Raw genomic sequence first — 24,788 nt, forward strand, 5'->3', positions numbered from 1 at the left:
AAATCAAGAGTTGGACACTTAATCGACTGAGCCACCCAGATACCCCCAGGATGATGTTTTTAAAGAAAAGTGGAATCCCCCCCCCAATCGTTATAGACTTTTGCTGTAATATTCATATGAAACCGAGCCAGGCAGTTGCTGTTTGTTGTTTTTAGTGCCACTCTGAAAGCATGCATTTTACTTATTTTTTTTAATTCAATAAATTATTGTCATTGTTTTTGATGCTAATATTGTCCCAAATTTTTCCAGTGGTTATCCTCAACTCATTCTTTAAAATATGTCTTAAAGTAAGGGAATACAGTGTTTCGTGGAGCATATTATTAAAGTTATTGTAAGTGCTTTGCAATGGTAAATTCACTATACCATGAAAACAAATGTATAAAGGACTCACAGTTAAGAAGTAATTCTGATACTAGGACAGCATATCATTTTCATAGTTAACAAGTTAAACTAATTGCAAAATGTAAATAATCGGTAAGAGTGGATTCTATTTAACAACCAATAAAAAATATTAGCAATTTGAGCCATCTATTTACCTTCAGAATGGTAAATCTTTTCCTGACTCCTGTATATGATGACTGGTGCCAATAAACTGAAATATACTTGTAGCCAAGTGTATGGCCTAAACACCGTATGCTACTGTAAATTGCAGAGAATAGGATGAAATTATTTCTGATTCTAAATACTTGGAAATATGTTTCATTAAAATTAGTTTCTAAGCAATGTGTTTGAAAACATATTTCGATAGCATTAGAGTTAAGAAAGGCATCGAGATTTTAAAACTATGAGTTGGGAAGCCCAGAGTATGTATCCCAATTAGGAGAAAAATTTGTATTGAGTTTTAGCTCCGCCCACAGCAATTATTTCCTTCCTTCTGTAACTGTCAATTTCCTCCCCAGTCCCAGGAGCTTCTCTGTCCAGTTCCGCAGTCTGTCTTTGTGATGATGGTTTCAAATGAAGCAGCCGCGATGATACGGCTTAAGTTCTCGGTTTCTCCCCGAGACTTGACAGTTGGGGCTGGAACCACACAGAAGCGTCTTTATCTCGAGTACTCACAGAGGTGGAAAACCGGAGAGGGTGGAGCAAACTTTTAGGGAGCGTCTCCCCTGCCCGCGGCCTCTTCCACCTGCTCCTCTCCGATTGGCTGTCGTAAGTCTCAGCCGTCCAATCGCGCTGGCGCGCCCAGCGCGCCGTTCCGCGACGCCGCCGCGCATGCTTACTCGGGAACCCGCCCCTGTGCTTCATCGCTCCTGAAAGCCGGAGAAGGACACCAGCGAAGCTGTGGGAGCCAGGCCTGGCTGTCTTCGTGTTAACGTCACAGGGCTGCGCTGGGACTTTGGACGGGTCCAGTGGCAGAGCGACAGAGAAAACAAACACACAACTGCCCGATTTACTCATGTCCCTTAAGTGGAGGTTTTCCTGGGTTGACCGTTTTCATTGTGGTACAATCTCTACAAACTGATTTGCCTGTGGGGACTCGAAAAAATGCGACTTCATTCTTTGCGTCGGGGCAGATGGAAAAGCGGGGTGAATGGACCGAGTATTTAAAAAAAAAAGTAAACTTTTCTCTTGTGCAGGGTGACTGGGGTTACCGTTCCTTTGAGTTTTACTACCCCGAAACTAAACACTTCCTCGAAACCGACCCATCCCTCAACCCTAGCATATCCTGGTTTCTGTGAAGTGACCGCCTGTAGGCGCTAGAAATGGGGACGTTACTTTCTGCTCTAGAAAAAAACGTCCCCATTAGTTTCCAAGGTGTACAACTCAGAAAAGTGACCCAAAACAAAAAATAATCAGCTTTCGGTGGAGGGGCAAAGTCTCGTGGTCCTTCTTCACAAATTGGCCAGCGACCTCCGGCCCTAGACGGTCCTTAGCGGGGGGTGGCGGGGGGGGGGGGAACAAGGCCTCCGGCGGGCTGCAACTACCAACCTCCACGCCAGGCCTGCCCCTGCGGCCGCTCGGAAAACGCGGCGAGTGGAACCCGCACGCGGAAGCGCCGGCCGCACTGAGCATGCCCAGTTGCAGAGCCGACCAGAGGAGTTTTTTTTTTCTTTTCTTTTCTTTCGTTTTTTTTTTTTTTTTTTTTTTTTTTTTTGGTCTCAAGTAGGAGGCCTACCCCCCCCCCCCCAGCCCCCCACCCCCACCCCCGACCTAAGCAGCTACCATGTCTGAGGTCCCCGGCGCGGCGTTGTCCCAGGCGGGTTGGTAAGTGGCAAGTCCCGCCGGCCGCCCGGCCGCGGGCGCGGGCCGGGGCCCCGAGGAGGGTTGGGGTTGGGGGCGGTGGGTACGTGTCGGGGTAGGCGGAGGCCGCCGCCTGCCCCCGGCCTCTCTCCGGGCCCTCCGGGCCGGCTCCGCCCCCGGCGCCACGCGGAGCCGAGCGAGTCCCCCAGCTCTCCTCGGAGCGGCGGCGGCGCGGCCTGGGCCCCGGGCGGCGGGCGGCGGGCCGGGGAGAGGCCGGGGGGCCGCTGGCAGAGCAGGCAGGGCGGCCGGCGGCCCAGGCCCGAGCGGATCCGCCCGATAGGACCTGCCGCGCCGTGCGCGCCGCTCCGGGCGGTGTTGCTGCGGCGGGACGAGGGGAGGCGAGGGCTGGAGAACCGTGTGCGGCGGAGAAGGGCGAGCGCGGCCGGAGCCCGCGGGCCCACGGGCCCGCGGGAAGTTGAGGGTCGACCCAAGCAAAGCCTGTGCGGCTGCCTGGGCCGCCGCTTCTTTTCCGTAATTTCGGAGTAGTGTACCGACTGGTGTGAAGCTGCCCTCCGTGGCACACTCACAACTTCTGAAGCTAAGAATGACCTCATTGTCAACTCGTGTGGGTGCTCCGTAGAACTTTTCTTGAAGCGATGGCAGTGTTCTGATTTTTAAACACGTTTCACGTCAAGATTTTAACATCTGAGAGCAACAAAAAATTATGCGAAATTAAGCCGTTTCTGAAACTGAGGTCATTGCAGTTGTTAACATTGTTTAATTTAGTAACGCTTTTCCAGGCCTTCATAGGCACAGAGAGGAGGGGTAGGAAGGATGAAAAAGATTTGCCCCAGCTCTCTGGCAGTTCACTATCTTAGGGAAAAGAGCAGAGAGGGAGGCATTCAAAGAACGAACACAAAAACGGAGACAGTGGCAAACTGTACAGAGGGGCAGGCAAATGTGCTATGGAATTGGAGGGGAAGGAGAGCTCACTTCCTAGAGAAGTGGGTTTTGAAAGACGGCGAGGAAAGGGCTTTCTAGGCAGAGCCACTGGAGATGCAACACAGAAGTAGGGAAGCGCTTATTGGTTTGCAGAACTGACACTAGATCCTTGTGGTTCGTGGAAGTAGGAGGGTGTCCAGTGAGGCTTAAGACCCGAAAGGTTGGGCCAGATTTAACACCTGTATTTTGAAAAGGGGGCTTCTGGCTGTTCAGGTTAGAAGACTAGCACAGAACTGTTAAAAGTAACTTTACCTATCTAGAAAGTGGTGGAGCTGAAAGGTGAGCACAGGGGGGCTGGTACTTCCCACTGTTAGCGTTGTTCCTACAGTTTTTCCGTGAACACCATTAGCATAACAGACTGTGGAGTTAAAAGCTAACCTTACCCAGTTTTACTTTTGTTCTGGAATTTCTACCTTCAGTTTCTTTACCTCAAAGGATGTATTGAAGAATCTTGGGTCACTCTTCGTTTTATTATTATTATTATTGTTATTATTATTATTATTATTAAAGTTTCTTTATTCAGAGAGAGAGAAAGCACGCAAGCATGGGAGAGGCAGAGAGAATCCCAAGCAGGCTCCAAGCTGTCCGCACAGGGCTGAATTTAGGACCCAATCTCAGGAATCATGAGCTGAGGTGAAGTTGGATGCTTAATTGCCAGAGCCACTCAGGCGCCTCCTTGGATCACTCTTCTATTTCAGTTTTTTCCCATGCTTCGTTAGATTGAGCCTTAGTTCTTCAACCTAGTGATACAACTTCAGGTACAAACTTGGTCTTTTACTTCTTTCCAACACGACCCCACCTCCTTTAGAAAGGCTAGTCTCATATTTTGGTTCCAAACACATACTAAATTGTTCTTTTTTGGTTTTGGACCCTAAACTCCTTAAGGGTGGGGAACTATAACTGATTTTTCTGTGTATTTTTGGTGCCAGGGAGCCACTACAGTGTAGGTTTTCAGTAAAGTCTCATACAACTGACCTTGGGATGCCCCTGCCAATTAGAATTCAGACCCTGCCAATCAGACTGCTAGCAGGGGTTTCCACCCAATCTTAGATAGAGTGCCTCCCTTTTTATAAAGCTAAAGGAGTGTTATATTGTAACATTTGTTACTTTATATCACAAATTATCTGTTTAACATGTTTCTTTTTCCACCAGATTTCTGTTGCTTTTGTAAGGCAGTGACTAATGAAGGCAATAGTAAGCCATGGGTCTAATAAGACTGTTTTTCTAGGAATTTTGGAGTTACATGTAATTCCTAATGGGTCTTGAATGGGTTAGATTTGTGCCAAACAAAAGGATCTCCTAGGCGTTCAGGTGGCCTGTACAGATCTTACATTTAAGTACAGACTTACTATGTTAAAATACAGAATTTCAAATGTTTAGGCAGAGAAGAGTACTAGAAGGAGAATTGATGACCAAAGAGTACCTCTGACCAGTTCATTCCAGTTCTGATATTCTCAGTTTCCTCTAACTCTTGAGATTCTCTGTTATTGTCACTGACAAAACCATTTTTCTTAGTACTTAATCTATTCACTTAATGACTTGTAGGACTTAAAAAGAAATAGATGCTAACCTAAACTATTAAATCCTTTCTATTATCTTCACCTAAAACAATAGGTTAGGGTAATATCTTATGCCAAAAAAGCTTAGGTTTCTAATCTATTATTCCAGTTTGTTATTTTCTGAGTATTTTTCCCCCTCCTAAGTCCTTAATCTTCATTAGAACCCCCACAAAATCAATATTTTAAAATATAACTCCAACAGTAGCCACCCTGGCAGACTTTACAATAATTTTTTTTTTAGTGATGAGTAGCATAGAAAACATCAGGTTTTGCTGATTTGAACTTTAAAACTTTCAGGGACTTACACAGTATGGTGATTATGTTTAAATAATGCACTAAATAGTACATTGATCTTTTGTGGTACTTAGTTATGTGTGGAATAGACTTCAGTATGAGAGGAGATTTTACTTAATTTGTCTAGATAACAGATTTACTTAATACCTTTTTGGTTTTTCTCCTTGGAGAGTCCCTTAAGGGGGATTTGTATATTTCTACTAACCATTTGAATCTTTAAAATTTTTATAGAAATGTCAATCTTTTGAAATTTTTATTTATTTTAAAGTTTATTTTGAGAGAGCGAGCGGGCGTGGGAGAGAGTATCCCAAGTAGGCTCCACAGTGTCAGGAAGGAGCCCATTTTGGGGCTCCAACTCAGGAACCCAGGAGATCATGACCTGAACTGAAATCAAGAGTCAGATGCCCTACTGACTTTCAAAAGGTGCCCCAACCTTTTGAAACTTAAAAAAAAAATAGAAACATGTTAGAACACATTTAGTTGTGATTGTGTTTTTGAAAAGGTGGAGCCCTGGGTAGCTCAGTCAGTTAAGCCTTTGACTTTGGCTTCAGGTCATGATCTCATGGTCCCTGGGTTTGTGCTGACAGCTCAGAGCCTGGGGCCTGCTTCTGATTTTTGTGTCTCCCTCTCTCTCTGCCCCTCCCCTGCTTGTGCTGTCTCTATCTCTGTCTGTGTCTCTCTCAAAAATAAATAAACATTTAAAAAAATGAACGAAAAAAAAAAAGAAAAGGTATTTTCCATAGAATTAGTGGCGGTATAGCTTAATGTCTTCAGGTGCGGATGAAGAAACTGAAGCACCACGGGAATCAAAAATTTCCTCAGTTACAAGTAGCAGAACCAAGAATAGAGCCCAAACGGGCGGAATAAAGATTCAAAACTCATTTCCATCAAGCCATGGTGACCACTTCTAATTTAAATTGTTGATAAAAAAAATGATACATTTTAAAATAGAAAATTGGATTTAAGCGTTTTGTGGTGTGTAAATTTACTTTCTTCTTTGGGAAAGATAAAGTGCTTATGCTGAGGAATGGTGATTTTGGAAACAAAGAAACCTTTATCTTGCAGTGGCTCACCTAAGGGCTGATTAGGGTTATCTGAAAATCTGGTTAATTGTGTATTTTTCTAAGTCTGAGAATAAGGTCTGAAAAAGTAAGACACTATATTGTATGTCTTTGCCTTACTCAGCAGTTTGGAGTTGAAGACACCATAAGGTAGCATTAGAAATAGTGTGTTTCCATTTGTATTATGAACATAATTTCTGAGAAACTCCAGGTTTCTAACATAACAAGGCTTAACCAGGTTGTGCTCTGGGATTTTTGTTTTTGTGTTTTGGTGAGGAGGGCAGGGTTAGAGGGAAAATAGAAGGATGAACACAAAGGTCTTCTTACCTTGTTCGCTTGAATTTCACCTTCCCTTTTGGATTCTCTCTCTTTGATGACTGGTGCTACGACCACACTGACCATCCTCTGGCCCAAGTGTATACTCCTCTCCCTTTCTTTCACCTTGAGACACCTAAGAAAGATGATAGCTTGTAACAGTCTTTATCAAAATTTAGTGCTGAAGAAGAACAACTTTAATATATATTTAGATGGATATAGTCCATCTACAAGTTCTGTCCATTTGTTATTTAGGAAGCACAGTGGCAGTATGGGTATAAAGTGAATGCTGTCTTGTCTTGAAGGGGGCCTGCCCTATTCCACATGTTGCCTTGAGAATGATATTTCAAAGTGGTACTTCAGGACATTTTGCTGGAATTTGTAATTCCTGACTTTTTTATTTTTTTATTTATTTTTTTATTTTTTTAAATTTTTTTTTTCAACGTTTATTTATTTTTGGGACAGAGAGAGACAGAGCATGAACGGGGGAGGGGCAGAGAGAGAGGGAGACACAGAATCAGAAACAGGCTCCAGGCCCTGAGCCATCAGCCCAGAGCCTGACGCGGGGCTCGAACTCCCGGACCCGCGAGATCGTGACCTGGCTGAAGTCGGACGCCCAACCGACTGTGCCACCCAGGCGCCCCTGTAATTCCTGACTTTTAACCTGGCCACAGAGGGAGAGCTTCTTTTCCCGTTCCATCACGTGGAAGCTTCCTTCCAAATACATTAATGGTCATGACCAAGAAAGTCAGATTCCTGTCCTGTAGTCCACCCTGCACCTTTCTTGTATGGTTTCTGTTTTCTGAGAGACACAACACTTCCTCAGGAGACTGCTGGTCATTGATCCCAGTCTTTAAGTGAAAAGCAACCTGGGGCACCAGGTTCTGCAGTCGGTTCAGCGTCCTACTTCCGCTCAGGTCATGATCTCGTGGCTTGTGGGTCTGAGCCCCATGTCAGGCTCTGCGCTGACAGCTGGAAGCCGGGAGCCTGCCTCAGATTCTGTGTCTCCCTCTCTCTGCCCCTCCCCCGCTCACATCTGTCTCTCTCTCTCTCTCTCAAAAATAAACATAAAAAAATGAAAGAAAAAAAAAAAAAAGAAAAGCAACCTTTGCAGTACCATCAATATAACTATACCTTTATGCACTACACTGTTGGTAATAGTCAGACAATGAGTTTATACAAAGAGTATGTGAAATTTTGCTCCCTTATATTCCAACATAATTCTTAGACATAAGTACATTTGTAAAGGATATTAGTAGTTCTTTATAAGGTTGTACATTAAGTGCAGGATATTTTATTATCTAAAATTATATTCTATCATTACCACTTTGATATAAACATACTCTTGGTATACTCTTTTGGAAAGGATAAGAACCATGAACACACTTTTTAGCTGAAACAATAATAGATCATGTTCAAGAACATTAGAAGAAACCAGTTGATTTATATTTTGGTTTCAGGGGACTTATCAGAGACCTCCTATTTTGAAACATTTCCCATTTCTTTAATGAGCATTTGTAACTATCTCTTTGGTGTACCTTGTTTGTGAAATTATAGTTCAACAGTAATAAGCCTTGTTGACCTTCTGCCTCAAAATATGTTACACATTGCCTGGCAGCTTCTGATACTATAAAGTGCTAAAAAAATGACTGGATATTCTGTTAAACTGTGCAAGTTTTCAGGTTTCAAGGTGCTGTTTGCAGTGATTTTTTTTTTTTTTTTTTTTGGTGAATAACCTATAAATCTAGTTTCAACTGCCTGTAGACTTGACTGCCTCAAGCATAAAGGGGGTATAAAAAGAAACTTGCTACCTCAGCAAGTTGAAAATAATTTTCTCCTCTCACACAGCAGCATTTGCTAAATCAAGTAAAAATTACATAGTAACATTTCAAGAACCATAAAAATATAACTATATCAACTTTTTTGGTTTATGTTTTCTCCTTTTGACAAAAGAAGAATATTGGCATTTTGACTTACCATGTTGCAGTTAAGTCCCAACTATTTAGAAACTGTGATTTTTTTGTAAGATGTAGGCTCTGGAAGTAGCTAAAGAAGACTTTGCCTCCAGATGATCTTTAGAAGAAGTAGACTGCACTCCCAACAATGCAAAAATTTTTGTGTAAAAATTGAGAAACATTTTTATGAGGTCATAGAATGAAAACAAAAGCAGAGAAGAGGGGGCAAGAAATATGTGGTGATAATATAAAATGTTAACAAGGGTGTCAAATCAAGGATACTGAGAGCAGAAAGGAAGCACACTGGTGATATAGAGAAGGAGGAAAGAACCACATCATGCTCCAGGACTGGACAGAGCCTACCTCTACCTTATTACTATAACCCCTATAGGTTTCACACCCTGACTTGATAGGTGTAAGTCTGTGTGCATGCATGAGCAGTTTTTATACTTATTACAGTTTCACAGCCTTTAAAGTGGAGACAGATAGCTACCCTCATCTTAGGATGGTGCTGCTGAAGATATGGTATCTTTACAACAATAAGTAAGTCTCTGCAATAATGCAGAGAAAGATGTAACCCTATATAGTAATGTGTGTACTGAAATACACGTAGTAAATGTTTATGCATCTTGTACACAAGGCACTATTTGTTTTGGTGATGATATACTAGTTGGTCAGAATTTAAACATGTCATATATTGGTATTTTGCTTGAGAAGTCTGGGAAGCTTTTCAGAACTAGTGCTGTATAAGCAGGGCATGTTATATACGCCATCTCACATGGTGTCTAGTCTTTGTCTAGGGAAAAAACAAGGCAGATTCACTAACACATTCATTCAACAAATAATTATTAAACATCTTGCTGTAGCAGACTCTTTAGTTCAATCAGATGTAGTCTTAAGGGGAGAAAGCCATTAATTACATATTCAAACATTGCATCTGTAAAGTACACTAGAAATGAAAAGGGACATGGTTCTAGATGAGCTTATAGAAGGGAAATTTGGTGTCTTTGTGGTGGTCAGAGAATGCTTCCCTGAGATCTGGAGGATGAGTGGGAATTAAATAGACTAAGTAAGGGTAAAGCAGCATATGCAGAGTTTATAGGGCAGTAAGGAACATGGTGAGTACAAAGGTCTGTCTGAAGGACCAGGATGAGTGGAGGGCAAGACAGAGGTGGTATAGTGAGGTGGAACTGGGAGACACTTAGGGTCTGGATCATGTAGCTCAGGCCTTGCTTTTATTCTGGAGGCAGTAGAAATCAGATGGAAAGTTTTATCAAGGGTTGGGACGGTTGAAGTAGGGATGACATCATAGTTAGATGTTGAGAAATGCTTGCATTGAAGAAAATGGCTCGGAGCTTGGCTTGAGTAGAGTGGTAGAATGGTGGTGATGATTGCGATGGAGAACAGAGATTGATTTGATTGGTATTTGAGAGGTAAAATGGACGGAACTTTTAGATGGACTATATCCATCTAAATATACGCATCTATATATGGGAAAGAGAGAGAAGGAGGTGTCAAGGGGTTGATTTCTGGGTTTCTGGCTTGTATACCTAAATTGATTACAGTATGGTTAGATAGGGAGTCTTAGAAAAGGAGTACATTTTTGAGGGGGTGGATCATGAATTGAAGTTGGACATTATTTGAGTACGAGGTGCCTTTGAGTCATCTAAAGTAAGATGTCAATTAGATATTAGGAAATACTAATGTTGCACTAGGAAGAAGACTGGATTAGAGATATAAATATGGAGTCATTTGGGTATAGCTGATGACTGAAGTAGTGCATGGATGAGATCATCTAAGGCTGCACTGTCCGGTATGGTAGACATTAGCCACGTGTGGTTACTGAATACTTGAAATATGTTTAATCCAAATTTGCGTGTGATGTAAATGTAAAATACACACCAGGTTTGGAAGACTTAGTACCAAAAAGGATATAAATATCTCTCATTCATTTTTATATTGTTTGCATATTGAAATAATGCCATCACTATATTGTGTTAAAATATATTATTAAATTAATTGCGCATGTTTCTCTTTACTCTTTAAATAATGCCATCACTATATTGTGTTAAAATATATTATTAAATTAATTGCGCATGTTTCTCAGCCCAGAGCCCGACGTGGGGCTCGAACTCACGGACCGCGAGATCGTGACCTGGCTGAAGTCGGACGCTTAACCGACTGCGCCACCCAGGCGCCCCTAAAAATCAAACTTTAAATAAGAAGAGGCTAGGTGCAAGCACTGAGGAATTTCAGCATTTAAAATTTTTTTTATGTATTTTTTTTATTTTTTTACATTCATTTATTTTTGAGAGAAAGAGCATGAGCAGGGGAGGGGCAGAGAGAGAGGGAGACAGAATCCGAAGCAGGCTCCAGGCTCCTAGCTGTCAGCACAGAGCCGGACGCGGGGGCTCAAACCCACAAACCATGAGATCATGACCTGAGCCGAAGACGCTCAACCGAGTAAGCCACTCAGGCACCCGAGAATTTCAGCATTTTAAAGGAGACTTAGCTTTTTAGGAGCTTCAGGGCAGGGCGGGGGAGCATTGGAATATGAAATCAGTGACTTTTCTGAAAAGAGAAAATGGATATGTCTTTAAGAGTTCTGTGATAAGATTATTTGCTTAGGTCAGTATTGGATTACTGGATTGGATTATTAGAGACTCAGAGCAGTTTTTAAAAACATTTTTTAAAACTTCAGATATTTGAAGGTCTCTTTTTTTTAATTCCCCCCCCCAAATCCCCTTAAAACTCCTCTAAATATAAAATGCTTATAAAATTCAGCTGCAACTTTTCAGAAGACAGTTAGTCTATAATGGATATTAAGTGAAGAAAGATATTAAGAAAAAAATTTTTTTATTCTATTAAATTCCTAGGCAGGACCTTGAGAAGTTTGAAAATTAATAAATTTTGAAAAATACAGAATATGAAACATTAAGCATAAATATTGATGGGGAAAAAACTTAAATAAATTAAGCCAACAGTTTATAATGGATTTAAGAATTAATTCAGTTTAAGTTTTGTTTTGGAAGAGAAATAGGGATGTATTTAAGCTTAAGTGTCTGGAAAGTTGGTAGATGATCATGATAAAGTTAGTGAAATAATTTTTCCTTTTGCCATTAATATATTCTAATATTGTTAGATCAAAAGAAATAAGTAAATATTTGGTTTTTCCAAATAGTTAAAATAGTTTGATTGATGTCTTATTTTGTAAGCTCCTGTAGGACTAGGATGAAGTCATATCTCTGAGGTGTTCTGGCATTTAGCGGGGTGCAGGGTCCACAGTAGGCATGTACATGCTTGTGGAATGAATGTTAGTACCATTGTAATTTAGTCTCAGTATGTTTCATCATACTGTTTTTGTGTTCTCCAGGAATATGAAACTTTTTCAAGCCTTGTGTAGAGGAGAAAATTGTTACTTGTGAAATGAATGTTGTGAAATTTTAAAAACTAGTTTTATGAAAAAATGTAATTTTTACAGTAATGTAGGAAATAACCTGTTATACAAGCTTTCCCTGTTTTTTAAAAATGTTTATTATTTTAGGGGCGCCTGGGTGGCTCAGTCAATTGAACGTCTGACTTCAGCTCATGTCATGATCTCACAGTCCACGGGTTTGAGCCTCGCGTCGGGCTGTCAGTTCAGAGCCTGGACTCTGCTTCGGATTCTGTGTCTCCCTCTCACTGTGCTCCTCCCCCACTCATGCTCTCTCTCTATCAAAAAATGAATAAACCTTAAAAAAAAATTTTAAAAATGTTTATTCTTTTCTTTTGAGAGAGAGAGAGAGCACGTGTGTGTGTGTGTGTGTGTGCAAGCACAGGAGCAGCAGAGGGGCAGAGAGAGAGAGGGAGAGAGAGAGAATCCCAAGCAGGCTCTGCGCTGTCAGCTCAGAGCCCCCAAGCAGGGCTCAATCCCACAGACCAAGAGATCATGACCTGAGCCGAAATCAAGAGTCTGATGCTTAACCCACTGAGCCACTAGCACCCCAAAGCTTTCTCTATTTATTGATATTTGCTTCTAACTGAATACAAACATACACACTTACAGATATGTTGATAACATTTCTTGCATGGGACAACCAACTGTTTTGGGAGGGGTTTGAAATGTTCTTTCTCAAACCAATGTGAATAGAAACTATTTTCAGAAGTTTGTTTTTAGTATAAATTTGTCCTAGGTCCTAATTATTTCTTTACACTTTTGATATTTTATGGGATACTACAAATTTTTACTTTTCCTTTTGATGTTTCATAATTGCTTGTTATGTCGGGGTCCCTGGTTAGAAAGGCATTAGGAGAGGAGGTTATCATTCATTCTGTGGCCGTTGATGAGGCAAAGAAGTGGACGCTGGGACACTTCCCAGTTTATTAAGCTGGCATAAGGTTCCAGCCCACTGGGTTTTACGTGAGGACCCTGCCAAGCACAGGTTGCTCTTTTGTTAACTTTCAATATGAACAACAGAAAAGGTCATATATATGTTACTAGTTAGGGGAAGGCCTTCTTCTCAGTGGGCTTCCTCAGTTTACCAAACTCAGAATGGCACATACCATTGACCCTTTTTGCTTGAGCTGAGAGCCTAGGTTGGTATGCAGAGGCTTCTGTTCCTGGGAGTTTGCCATGATCTTTTGTCCAGGCTGCTTGCTGAATCTCTGTGTTTCAGTCTACATTGTAACAGTGAGATTTCTCCAGGATTGTGTTAATTTGACTTCTTTCCTTAGTTATGCTTCTTGGTACAGGTTAGTACCCAGGCTCTGTCAGATTCCTCTTTGGACATTTTGAAGTTCTACAAGATCAGGATGTTGTTTTTCCTTATTTTGGTTGCTGCTGATAAATTTTTTGACCACTTTTTCTGGTTGTGGTTATGTGCTTTGTTTTTACTTTTTTGTTTTCTTTATTGAGTTAATTACACATTTGTCAGAAGTCTTCATAAGCATATGTTAATTAGGTGTTTCATTTCATTAAAAAATGAAACTATTTCATATACATATATTAAAAATATGATTGCTGCAACAATACCATGAAATTGTGTCTGTGTTTTACATCGTTGCTGGTGCAAAATAACGATCCCAAATAACATTAACTTTGTCGGTAGACATATCTAGCTATTCTTTGCTACACAGAGACACCTGCCATTTTACTCAATAAATTTTCTACCAGTTATAAGGAAAAGATTTCTTTTGTAGGGATAATTCCCAATTGAAAGATGTCTTCATATAATTAGATGTAGCTTCTTAACAATGAGAGGTTAACATTCAGATTTTGTTTTGACATCATGAAAAAGTTAGTCCAGTGTAGTGGTGTAAATGTTAATGGGTAGAGTAATAATATTTAAATGATACATGACAGAAATCATAGCATGCTTTCTAGAGTCAGATTGTCTTGAAAGGGCAATAAGGCCTTGAACTTTTTTCCAATTTATACTTATGTGAATAAGCATTTATGTTGATATTATTTTAATTAAAATGTAAAACTGGCCTGAGGTATACCCTTCTTGATATTTACAAAACTGCGCTCTATTAGGTTGAAAGTTAGGCTGATATACAGAGACCCCACATTACAAAGGTCTAAAGAACATAGCCTTTTTTTTTTTTCCTCATTCTTTTTCTTCCTCATCACAGAAAAACCCACAGTGTTGGGGAATCTGCTTTGTGCTGTCATTTATGGACCCAAGTTCTTTCCATCTAACTTTAGTTGTCCCCTAACTCCTGCTACTCCAAGTGTGGTCCTAAGACCAGAATCATTAGCATTACCTGATACCTTGTTAGCAGTGTAGAGTCTCAGTCTCTACCACAGACCTACTGAATCAGCATCTGTATTTTAACAGGGTTCTCCTAGTGACTTTTTTTGTACATTTGAGTTTGAGAAGCACTAGTTAGGTAGGGTACGTATTGTCATTGTTTTCATGCACATAGGGTAGCTGCGACATCAGGGTTTTAGTTAGCAGAAGGGAAAGGACAGCTGAGAGCCATAGAGTGAGTTCCCTGATGGGAAAGGTGGCTCACATCACTTCCTTGGTTTCCAAGAACTTAATCTCGCCTACCTAAAAGGGATTCTGGGAAATGTGGCCTAGCTCAGTGATTCTCAAGCTGTCTTCCAATTTTTTAAATTTCCAGTTTTTCACACATCACTACCTTTGTGAAGTATAACATCTTGCAGCAATGTCAGATTGCTTTTAGAGTTTCTAAATGGCTTGCCTCAGTTTCTGTACTTATTCCATCATGAAGCAGTAACAAAGAGTTTGAAGATTGGTACTGATCAGTGGACCACACTTGAAGTAGTTCCCTTCTACCTGGACACATTTTGAATTTTTCACTTACTGGTGCTGTTCAAATTATGGTAAAGTTGTATGAATTTGGTATGAATGAATGAAGTGAAACACTTTTTATTTTGTACTTTTGATTTGATTTAATTACTTGCTAATATTCTACTTTAATTTTTTTTATTTTTAGTGATGATCTAATGTGTGGAAAGGACTTTGCGGTTTGCAAAGCCCTCTTTCTCTAATTATATGTCATTCTATAATAAGTAGGTTGTATGTATGTATTATATTTGCTTATAAAAGGCGATTGCAAGCCTTCTTGGTTTAGTCATGTGGCTGATACCTAGTATGACACATTAAAGAGTGATCATGTTTGTTATGAGAAAGTACCTTTCCGCTGCATTTTGTTAACTTTCTTATACTTTTGGTTATGAAGTAATATTAGTTTATAGTTGGTGTTATGAGACTTATCTGTGCAGCTCTTATATTGGCTGACATTGCTTGACATGGTTTGAATTATTCCTGCCTAAACATGTTTTCATGAAAAATAAAATTGAATTGGACTGTTGGTGGTCTTTTAAAATGTTTTACTTTATTACAATAACTTTCATGTGTAAATTGAATTGTTTATCGTTACTGGTAATGCTATCCTGCCTTAAGCAAAAGTGTATTTAAAAGATGTATGATTATAGATTTCTATGTATCTAAGACATGTATTTTCAAAGTGGAAAAATAGCTGTTTGACTGAATGTTTTTGTTATATTCAGCTTGCTTTTTGCTGTTATGGCTTGCCTGGTATTGCCCTGCAGCACCATTTTTTTTTTTCTTTTTTGCCTAAGTACCCGCTATGAGTGAACTAAGAAGTCAGCAGGATGTCAGCATTGTGAAAGAGGAATAGGCTTGCAAGCTTGAATTGATTTGTGTTTGAAACTGAGATTAGTAAATTACATGATTTAAATTTTTTTTTAACTTTTATTTATTTTTGAGAGAGACAGAGACAGAGTGCGATTTGGGGAGAACAGAGAGAGAGGGAGACACAGAATCCGAAGCAGGCTCCAGGCTCTGAGCTGTCAGCACAGGGCCTGGTGCAGGACTCAAACACACGAACTGTGAGATCCTGACCTGAGCCGAAGTCGGCTGTTTAGCCCACTGAGCCACCCAGGTGCCCCCGTAAATTACATGATTTTACATAGTTAATTCATATTAGAATTAGTAGTTAATTAGAATTATATCACAAAACTGGGTTTTCATGAGTGATTACTTTGAAAAGAGAGTGGTTGTGAAAACAAAACTCTGTATTCTTGATTTTCAGTTAAATTTATACCTACTTTTTTTTTTATTATTAATTTTAAGTGTTAATTGAAGTATAGTTGACACACAAATATACCTGATATGGTTTGTGTTAAAAGCACGAGCTCTGAAGTCCAACTCTCTAGAACCAGGGTCAGTCCTGGTTCTGCCACTGATTAAATAACCTTGAGTACATTAATTAAACTGCTTGCTCCCTCAGTTTATTCATCTCTTAAATGGTGCCAATTGTAGCACCTAATCCATAGTATACTTATGAGGATTAATGAGTTAATACACACAAAGTGTTTCAGAACACTGCTTGTCGTATGCCGAGTGCCCAATAAATACTTGGCACTCTTTCTATTGCGTGTTAAGCCTGGACTCTCATAACTTACTGTAGCCAGTAAATAAATTCATGTAATTTGCACATGTATGGATTTCTGAAATTGTGTTACCTTTGAAAAAAATGTGTTCTTTATTTTAGAATATATAGTCTCTTAAAGGGTTACCTTGATAAAGACAAAATCCTTATATCTTACGGGTTTCAGTGTGGGTTTTGAATCTCATTATAAAGTATGTTTTAGCATTTGGTAGTCTTATAAATGTTGGTGCCTCAAATTAAAGATAAATAATACAGGTTGAATATTTCATATATTATTTTACTTGTACAGGAAGAATAGACATTTGAGAGAGAAAAACGTCAATATGCAATCTATTATTTTGGATATGAATTTAGTTAAGTCTCAGAAGCTGAAGGCAGGTAATTTAACATTCTTGTTGAAATGTTGCATTGTTATTAAGTATTTACCTTTTAGTGTTATTATTAAGGATTTTATTTAAGGAGCAATGGGATATCCTCCTTAAAAATTAAATGTTTGGAGCCAGTTATGTAATATGTAAATTTATGGAACAATATACCTTTAAAAAATTTTTTTTATGTTTTTATTTTATTTTTGAGACAGAGAGAGACAGAGCATGAGCAGGGGAGGAGCAGAGAGAGAGGGAGACACAGAATCCGAAGCAGGCTCCAGGCTCTGAGCTGTCAGCACAGAGCCCGATGCAGGGCTTGAACTCACAGACTGTGATATCATGACCTGAGCCGAAGTCGGATGCTTAACCGACCGAGCCACCCAGGCGCCCCAGAACAATATACTTTTTTAAAGATTAAATACATTTTTAAAGTACATTTTAAATACATTTTGAGTCTGGCTTAAAAAGGTTTTTTTGGGGGCGCCTGGGTGGCTCAGTTGGTTAAGCGTCCGACTTCAGCTCAGGTCATGATCTCGGTCCTGAGTTCGAGCCCCGCGTCGGGCTCTGGGCTGACGGCTCAGAGCCTGGAGCCTGCTTCCGATTCTGTGTTTCCCTCTCTCTCTGCCCCTCCCCCATTCATGCTCTGTCTCTCTCTGTCTCAAAAATAAATAAACGTTAATCAAAAAAAAAAAAGTTTTTTTAACGTTTGTTTATTTTTGAGAGACGGAGACAGAGCGTGAGTGGGGGAGCGGCAGAGAGAGAGAGAGGGAGACACAGAATCTGAAGCAGGATCCAGGCTCAGGGCTGTCAGCCCAGAGCCCGATGCGGGGTTCGAACTCAGGAACTGTGAGATCATGACCTGGGCTAAGTAGGACACTTAACTAACTGAGTCACCCAGGTGCCCTGATTATGGTTTTTAAAGAAAAAGGGTTATATAGCTTTATCCTAAGTACAGAGTTGGCAGACTGTGGCCCAATTTGACGTTATGCTTACTTTTGTAAATAAAGTACTCATACACAGTTAGACCAGGCTTTTGTGCTGTGGACAGAGATGAGTAGTTGTGATAGAGATCCTATGGCCTGCAAAAATACCTACAAGTTTTACTATCTAGCCCTTTACAGAAAAAGTTTACTTAGCTTTACCCTAATTAGTGAGGTAGATTTATTAGTCAATTATTAGTTAGAAGAAGTTGGAATAAGTAGTACATGCTACTTATCCATTATTTATCAAAAATAACTTTCTAAAACAACCACAATCCTTGTTTATATCCTTATTTGTAATGACTGGTATGAATGGAGCTGCCTCACAGATTAGTAAATCCTAACCATTTGATAGGAATGTGCCGGTACTTGTAGTGGGGCTTTCTATCAAATACAGAATTGTTAGGTGTTTTTGAAATGGTCTACTGATTTTAATAGAACTTTTCCATTATGTCCTAGGGCAGATAGAAATCCTTCATTGGTTTCAATTGAGAATTTCTGTCACACCTGGACAACTTTTGGATTTTATAGAAAACCTAGAGTACAGATAGTTTTTATCAAATCAGTATACTGCTTAAGGAGAGGAAACAGTGGATGTGAAGTTGAAAAACTTGTTAAAACATATCAATCCTGTGTAAAATATAGAAGTCAGTCATTAAATAACACATTGGGTAACCAATCATACTTAAATTAACCTAATTTATTTGTAAGAAGCTGTTTTAGATTAGAAATAGAATTCATGACAAAAAAATTCATGCCTTGATAGGACAAAGATTGAAGATAAAGTTTTTAACAGTGTTCAGGGGATTAGGCACAAAGGGTCTAATAAGATCCAGTTTTTCAATATCCGTTCTTATACTCATTCATATTTTTCCTTTTTTGGAATGTGTCCTCGAACTTGTAGAGTTGCCAGTCCCACCATGTGGAGATTCATATTCACTGGGATCTATACACAATTTACGTTTTTGACGTTATTCTGATCATAGAAATTACATTGCTGTTTCATCAGAACTTTTACACTTCATCTAGCCACGTTGGTATCCTGGGGTATAACTAGCACAGTGATAACAAGCAAATGTGCCATTTAACAAATGTAACCAGTAATAGGCAAATGCCATTATTGAGAAAACCAGACCCTGAATTTTAGCTAAATTAAATAGACTACTGCAATCTTGATGGCTCATCCACACACTTGAAAAATATCATAGTTTGGAAGAGTACATTAGTTTTTCTGTAAAAATCATGATTATTTTTACATATCATATTGTAAGATATGCAAATCGAATTGCTTTCTTTTCTCAAATGGCCAAGTTTTGTATGAATGACTTAATGGATTCCCTGTGCCACCCTGGTGCAGGGATCCATTGAGAGTTTTATTTTTTTTTTTTAATTTTTTTTTTTCAACGTTTATTTATTTTTGGGACAGAGAGAGACAGAGCATGAATGGGGGAGGGGCAGAGAGAGGGGGAGACACAGAACCGGAAACAGGCCCCAGGCTCTGAGCCATCAGCCCAGAGCCCGACGCGGGGCTCGAACTCACGGACCGCGAGATCGTGACCTGGCTGAAGTCGGACGCTCAACCGACTGCGCCACCCAGGCGCCCCCCATTGAGAGTTTTAAATCAGGACCATGAAAAAATCAGATTTGCTGAGTTTACAAAGATCACTCTGGCTTTTATTTCAAAGATGGGTTGAGGGATTAATATTCTGGCAGGGACAACTTAAAGAAAAACAATCTTTAGAGATAAACTTCATCAATGAATTTTTTCTTAAGGGAAATTGAAGAAATGGAGAATTCTGGTTCTCTCTCAGTGCCCCTGACTTGTTTCTTTCCTCCCCAGCAATTTAAAAGTAAAATCAGCTAATACAACTTACTCTATTGGTGTTAGTGCTGACAGCTTTTTGATGTTGTTTGCTTTAGAGTTCTTAAATTTGTTGGATGCCTCAAAACTAAGGTATTTATTGGTTTTAAACACTATATAAAAATATAATACATATTTTTGTAAATAATGAATACTTGTATGAGATATATATATGTTTATATTTATGTAAAAAAGCTTTAGAAGATAGGTATTTTGAAGTGTAAAGATTTTTTTATTTAAAAATTTTTTTTAAATGTTTATGTATTTTTGAGAAAGAGAGAGATAAGAGAACACGAGTGGGAGAGGGGCAGAGAAAGAGGGAGACACAGAATCTGAAGCAGGCTCCAGGCTCTGAGCTGTCAGCACAGAGCCTGATGTGGGGCTCGAACTCACGAACCATGAGATCATCATCTAAGTCAAAGTCGGACGCTGAACTGACTGAGCCACCCAGGCATCCCTGAGGGGTAAGGATTTTTAAAGGAAGATCAGGAAGACCTCATAATGTATTTCTTAGATCTAGATTTCTGAAGAAGAGCAGGAATGTTATTTTTTTTTTGTTAACTAATGATGTTTTAGGAGCATATTAATGAAAAAGTAGTCAGATGGGAATACTTGCTCTCACTTTTCTCATGACTGAGCTGATACAGTCAGCTATGGATTCCCTTCTTATTTTAGTGCTGTTTCCAAGCCAGTAGGTGAAGCTATATTTAAAACATTCATTTAATAAGTAAATATTCATTAAGCAAGACATTTTTCTTCAAGATCTGCATTTCCTTTTTAAGAGACTATTTTATGTATTCCTTTTCTGGTATTTTTCTTTGTTTTGCAAGTCGCTTTAATGCTGAGCGCATGTATGACTGTGTTCATATGTAGAATTCTATCACCTACGCCTCCCATTGCTTCTCCTTCCTGCTGTAGTCTGACGTGCTACTGAGATTCTTTTGTTGAAGTTACCAGTGACCTCCCAATGAGGTACATTTCAGGCCTTTCCTAACTGACCTCTTTGCTGCATTGGAGAGTATTGGTCAACCCACTCCTTGAAATTCACTATTGTCTCCCTTAACACTGCAGAATTCTTGTTCTCTTTATCCTTCTTGATTCTTCATTTGCTGTCTTTTTATGGTATTCTTATCCCACCCTTCCCTGCCTTTTCTTACTCTCCCTGTTGGTACTACCAAAGTTCGGTTTTTATTCTACATTCTCATTCTTCTTACTTTAACTGATGAATCTCATTTGATTTCATATTTAGACTAGTTTCTACATGCTGATGATTCCTAAATCTGCCTAAACCTGTATTTTAAAATGTGACACATTTTGAAATACACAATTTGTATTATCTTGCTGTACAATTTGAACTAAGTATCATAAAGGCACCTCAGACTTCAGTGTTTCTAACTGTGCTTCTCTTTCTCAGAAGAATGTTTCCAAATTCTCTTTCTATTCTGGCTTAGTCGGTGGTACACTCATCTCACCAGTTACCTAAGAGTCTGTTTTACCATATTCTCTTATATTTAAATGATGAATCAGTCCTGCCTGTTTTACCTTTTGAGTATTTTTCCACTTCAGGCCTTCATTCTTGGGAGCACGTTAGTAGCTCCCTGATTGGTCTTCTTCCTCTCTCAAATCCATCTTTTTCAGGGCTGTTAGAATAAGTTATTTAAAATGGCTGTTTAACCTTTAGATTTCTCTTCACCTGCAGGATGAAGTCTGTTTTCTTTACAAAGATTTGTGCAGCCTCTTGTTTCTCTCTGGCCTCCTTTCTTGCTCCTTCCTCTCCATAGTTTCCATTCTAACAACATCTGCTCGTTGGTCTCTCATGTACATGGTATACTGGTTCCAATTATTGTGTCATGTCTCATCTTGCTGTTTCTGTCTTTAATGCACCATTTAAGTTAGTTGATTCTTTCCTTTCATTTGATTTATTTTTTAAATGTTTATTTATTTTGAGAGGGAGAGAGAGAGGCAGACAGAGAGAGGGAGGAGAGAGGATCCCAAGGAGGCTTTGCACTATCAGCACAGAGCCCCAGGTGGGACTCAGTCCCATGAACCCGTGAGATCATGACCTGATCAAGAGTTGATGCTCAACCAACTGAGCTACCCAGGCGTACCTTGCCTTTCATTTTAAAACATAACCATCATCTTTTATAGGAAGTCTCTAACAGGAATAAGGTGTCATTTCTCTGAATTCCTACAATATTATATCTCTAGCTAATTGTGCTATCTCTACAACTCAGCTAAGCTTCACTGAAACTGAATTTATTTCAGGTCAATGTCCATGTTCTTTTTATCTTTGAATTCCCAGGACTACAGACTCAAATGTTTACTGAATAAAGAAAGTGATGGGACTTTTCTTTTTTAATTGTAGCATAATTAACATACATTAAAATGTGTAGGCCGTGTTTAGTGGTGATTAAGTTTTGATAGTTGTGTGCACAGAATGTAATCACCATTCCAAACAAAATACAAAATGCCACTGTCACGCAAGAAAGTGTTCTCCTGTTTTGTCTCTTCCACTGGCCTGTTCCCTCCTGGTCATCTTTTTCTGACATTTGTCACCATGAATTAATTTTCCTGTAATTAGACATCATAAAAATGGAATTATTTTTGTCTGACTTCTTAGAAGCCTAACATGTTTTTGAGTTTCATTCATGCCCTTGCCTGTGTCAGTTAGTTTATTCTTAATATTATATAGAATTTCATGTTTACATATGCCATAATTTGTGTAATTACTTTCCTGTTGATAGCCATTTTGGGTTGTTTTTCGTGTCTGGTTATTAGGAATAAGACTGTGAACATCTTGTACAAGTATTTTTGTGGGCATATGTTTTCATTTCTTTTGGATAAATATCTAAGAGTAGAATTGGTGGATCCTAGGGCAGCTTTATGTTTATCTTTATAAGAAATAGGCACTTCATTTTCACAATGGAGGTGACATTTTCCATTCCAGCCAACAATGTGTGAGACATTTGGTTTCTCTACTCCCTCATCAAAATTCAGTGTTTTTAGTCCTTTTAATTTTAGCCATTCATACTTACATGATATGGCATCTCGTTGTGGTTTTAATGTGCTTTTTCTTGATGACTAAAGATAGTAAGATATTGAACCCTTTTTCATGTGCTTATTATTTTATGAAGTACCTATTTGACTTTTTTGCCCATTTAAAAAAATTGGATTGTTTGACTTTTAAATATTGATTTGTAGGAGTTGCTTATATGTTATAGATAAAGTCTTTTGACAGTTACATATGCTCTGAATGTCTTTTTCCATCTTTTATTGGTTTATTTCATTAATAGTATCTTTTGATACTAAGAGTGTTTGATTTTGGTAAAGATCAATTTTGTCATTTTTTTTTTCTTTCATGATTAGTGCATTTCATGTTCTCTTTAAAAATTGTTCCCCTACTTCAAGTTTGTGAAAATATTCTTTTATGATCGCTTTCAGAAGCTTTAGGCTTATATTTAGATATATGAACTAATTAATTTTGATGTATGGCATGGGAAAAAGGCTGTTTTATTCATTTATTTTTTTGTGCAAATATTCAGTTGTTTCAATAACATGTGTTGAAAAGATTTTTCTTTCCGTGGATTGACTTGACATTTTAGTTGAAGATCTATTGACCATATCCTGTGGGCCTATATTTAGACACTATTCCATTTCATTGTTCCAGTTGACTTTCCCCATGCCCATATCATACTGTCTTGATTAATACAACTTAATAGAAGAACTGATATCAATTAGTGCGAGTCCTCATGTTTTCTTTGGAGTAATTTGACTATCCTTGATTTTTTGCATTTACATTAAACAAATTTTTTTAATGTTCATTTATTTTTGAGAGACAGAGATAGAATGTGCGTGAGGGAGGGGCAGAGTGAGAGGGAGATACAGAATTGGAGGCAGGTTCCAGGCTCCGAGCTGTTACCATGGAGCCTGATGTGGGGGCTCAAACTCACAAGCCATGAGATCATGACCTGAGCCAAAGTTGGATGCTTAACCAACTGAGCCACCCAGGCGCCCCTTTACATATAAATTTTAGAATCACCTTATGTATGTGTTGAACAAAACTCATTCAGACTTCTGATAGCTAGAAGATGGTAATAGTGTAGTAAACAACCTCTCCAAATCTCCTTAAACTATGTAAGTGATGAATCACAGGAATCTACCCCCAAAACCAAGAGCACACTGTATATACACTGTATGTTAGCTAACTTGACAATAAATTATATTAAAAAATTAATAAATAAATAATAAATAAAAATTCAGATTTTACAATACACATTTTCTTTTTTTATATAGGTGTTTTTTTTTTAATGTTTTTATTTATTTTTAAGACAGAGAGAGACAGAGCATGAGCAGGGGAGGGGCAGAGAGAGAGAGAGGGAGACAGAATCTGAAGCAGGCTCTGGGCTCTGAGCTGTCAGCACAGAGCCTGACATGGGGCTCGAACTCGCAAACTGTGAGATCATGACCTGAGCCGAAGTCAGACGCTTAACTGACTGAGCCACCCAGGCGCCCCAATACACATTTTCTTAAACTACAAAAAAAGCCCCCAGTCTCCTTAAACTATACAAATAACTGCACACATATAAAAATTCTGTGTAACAACCACACTCTCAACGTTATGTAAAGGCAGAGAATGCTGAAACCATCAAACAGCTGAGGGTAAAAAGAAAACATTAACAGAAATCAGCACCATGTTTCCACACACTACCACTCCAACCTTGTCTTGCTGTAGGGTTTGGTGATTCAAGGCAGACTTTGTAAAACTTTTGGAAAAGAAGATGAGAGATGCAAATGAAATGGCTTGAGAGTGAATAGGAGTGACTACCAGAAAGATGAAATCTACCCTAAATCTGAAAATACTAAAGTCACTTGGTACACCAGAAGAGTATTTTAAAGTATGCATATCTTAAAGGTACCAGGTTCCAATTAAGGCCCCCAGGTGGGAGATTTAAGGAGATCGATACTGTAGAGTTTGCCAGGCATACGACTTAAAGAGTGTTGGGTGCCATATATGCATGTGCTTTGGGGCTCTCTATTCCATTTCTTTGATCTAGGTGTCTGTTTTAATTACTACTGCTTTGTGGTATATCTTAAAATCTGGGATTGTGATACTGCCACCTTTGTTCTTCTTTCTCCAGATTGCTGTGGCCATTCGAGGTCTTCTGTGGTGTCATACAAATTTTAGCATTATTTGTTCTAGTTCTGTGAAAAATGCTATTGGTGTTTTGGTAGGGATTGCATTAAATCTGTAGATTGCTTTGAGTTAGTGTGGGCATTTTAACAATA

General features: G+C 39.1%; 1 protein-coding gene across 1 annotated transcript in view; it reads left to right on the forward strand.

Annotated features, from left to right (window-relative positions):
- Positions 1-2,109: 2,109 nt before the first annotated feature.
- The window catches only part of TDRD3 (tudor domain containing 3), a 162,230-nt gene continuing 139,551 nt past the window's right edge, over positions 2,110-24,788 (forward strand). The window contains exon 1 of the mRNA XM_030311878.1: positions 2,110-2,205. Coding sequence (XP_030167738.1) covers positions 2,165-2,205 — 41 coding nt within the window. The 5' untranslated portion in view covers positions 2,110-2,164. The remainder of the gene's footprint in view (positions 2,206-24,788) is intronic.

Source organism: Lynx canadensis, chromosome A1, assembly GCF_007474595.2.
Source record: "Lynx canadensis isolate LIC74 chromosome A1, mLynCan4.pri.v2, whole genome shotgun sequence".
Classification (NCBI taxonomy): Eukaryota; Metazoa; Chordata; class Mammalia; order Carnivora; family Felidae; genus Lynx; species Lynx canadensis.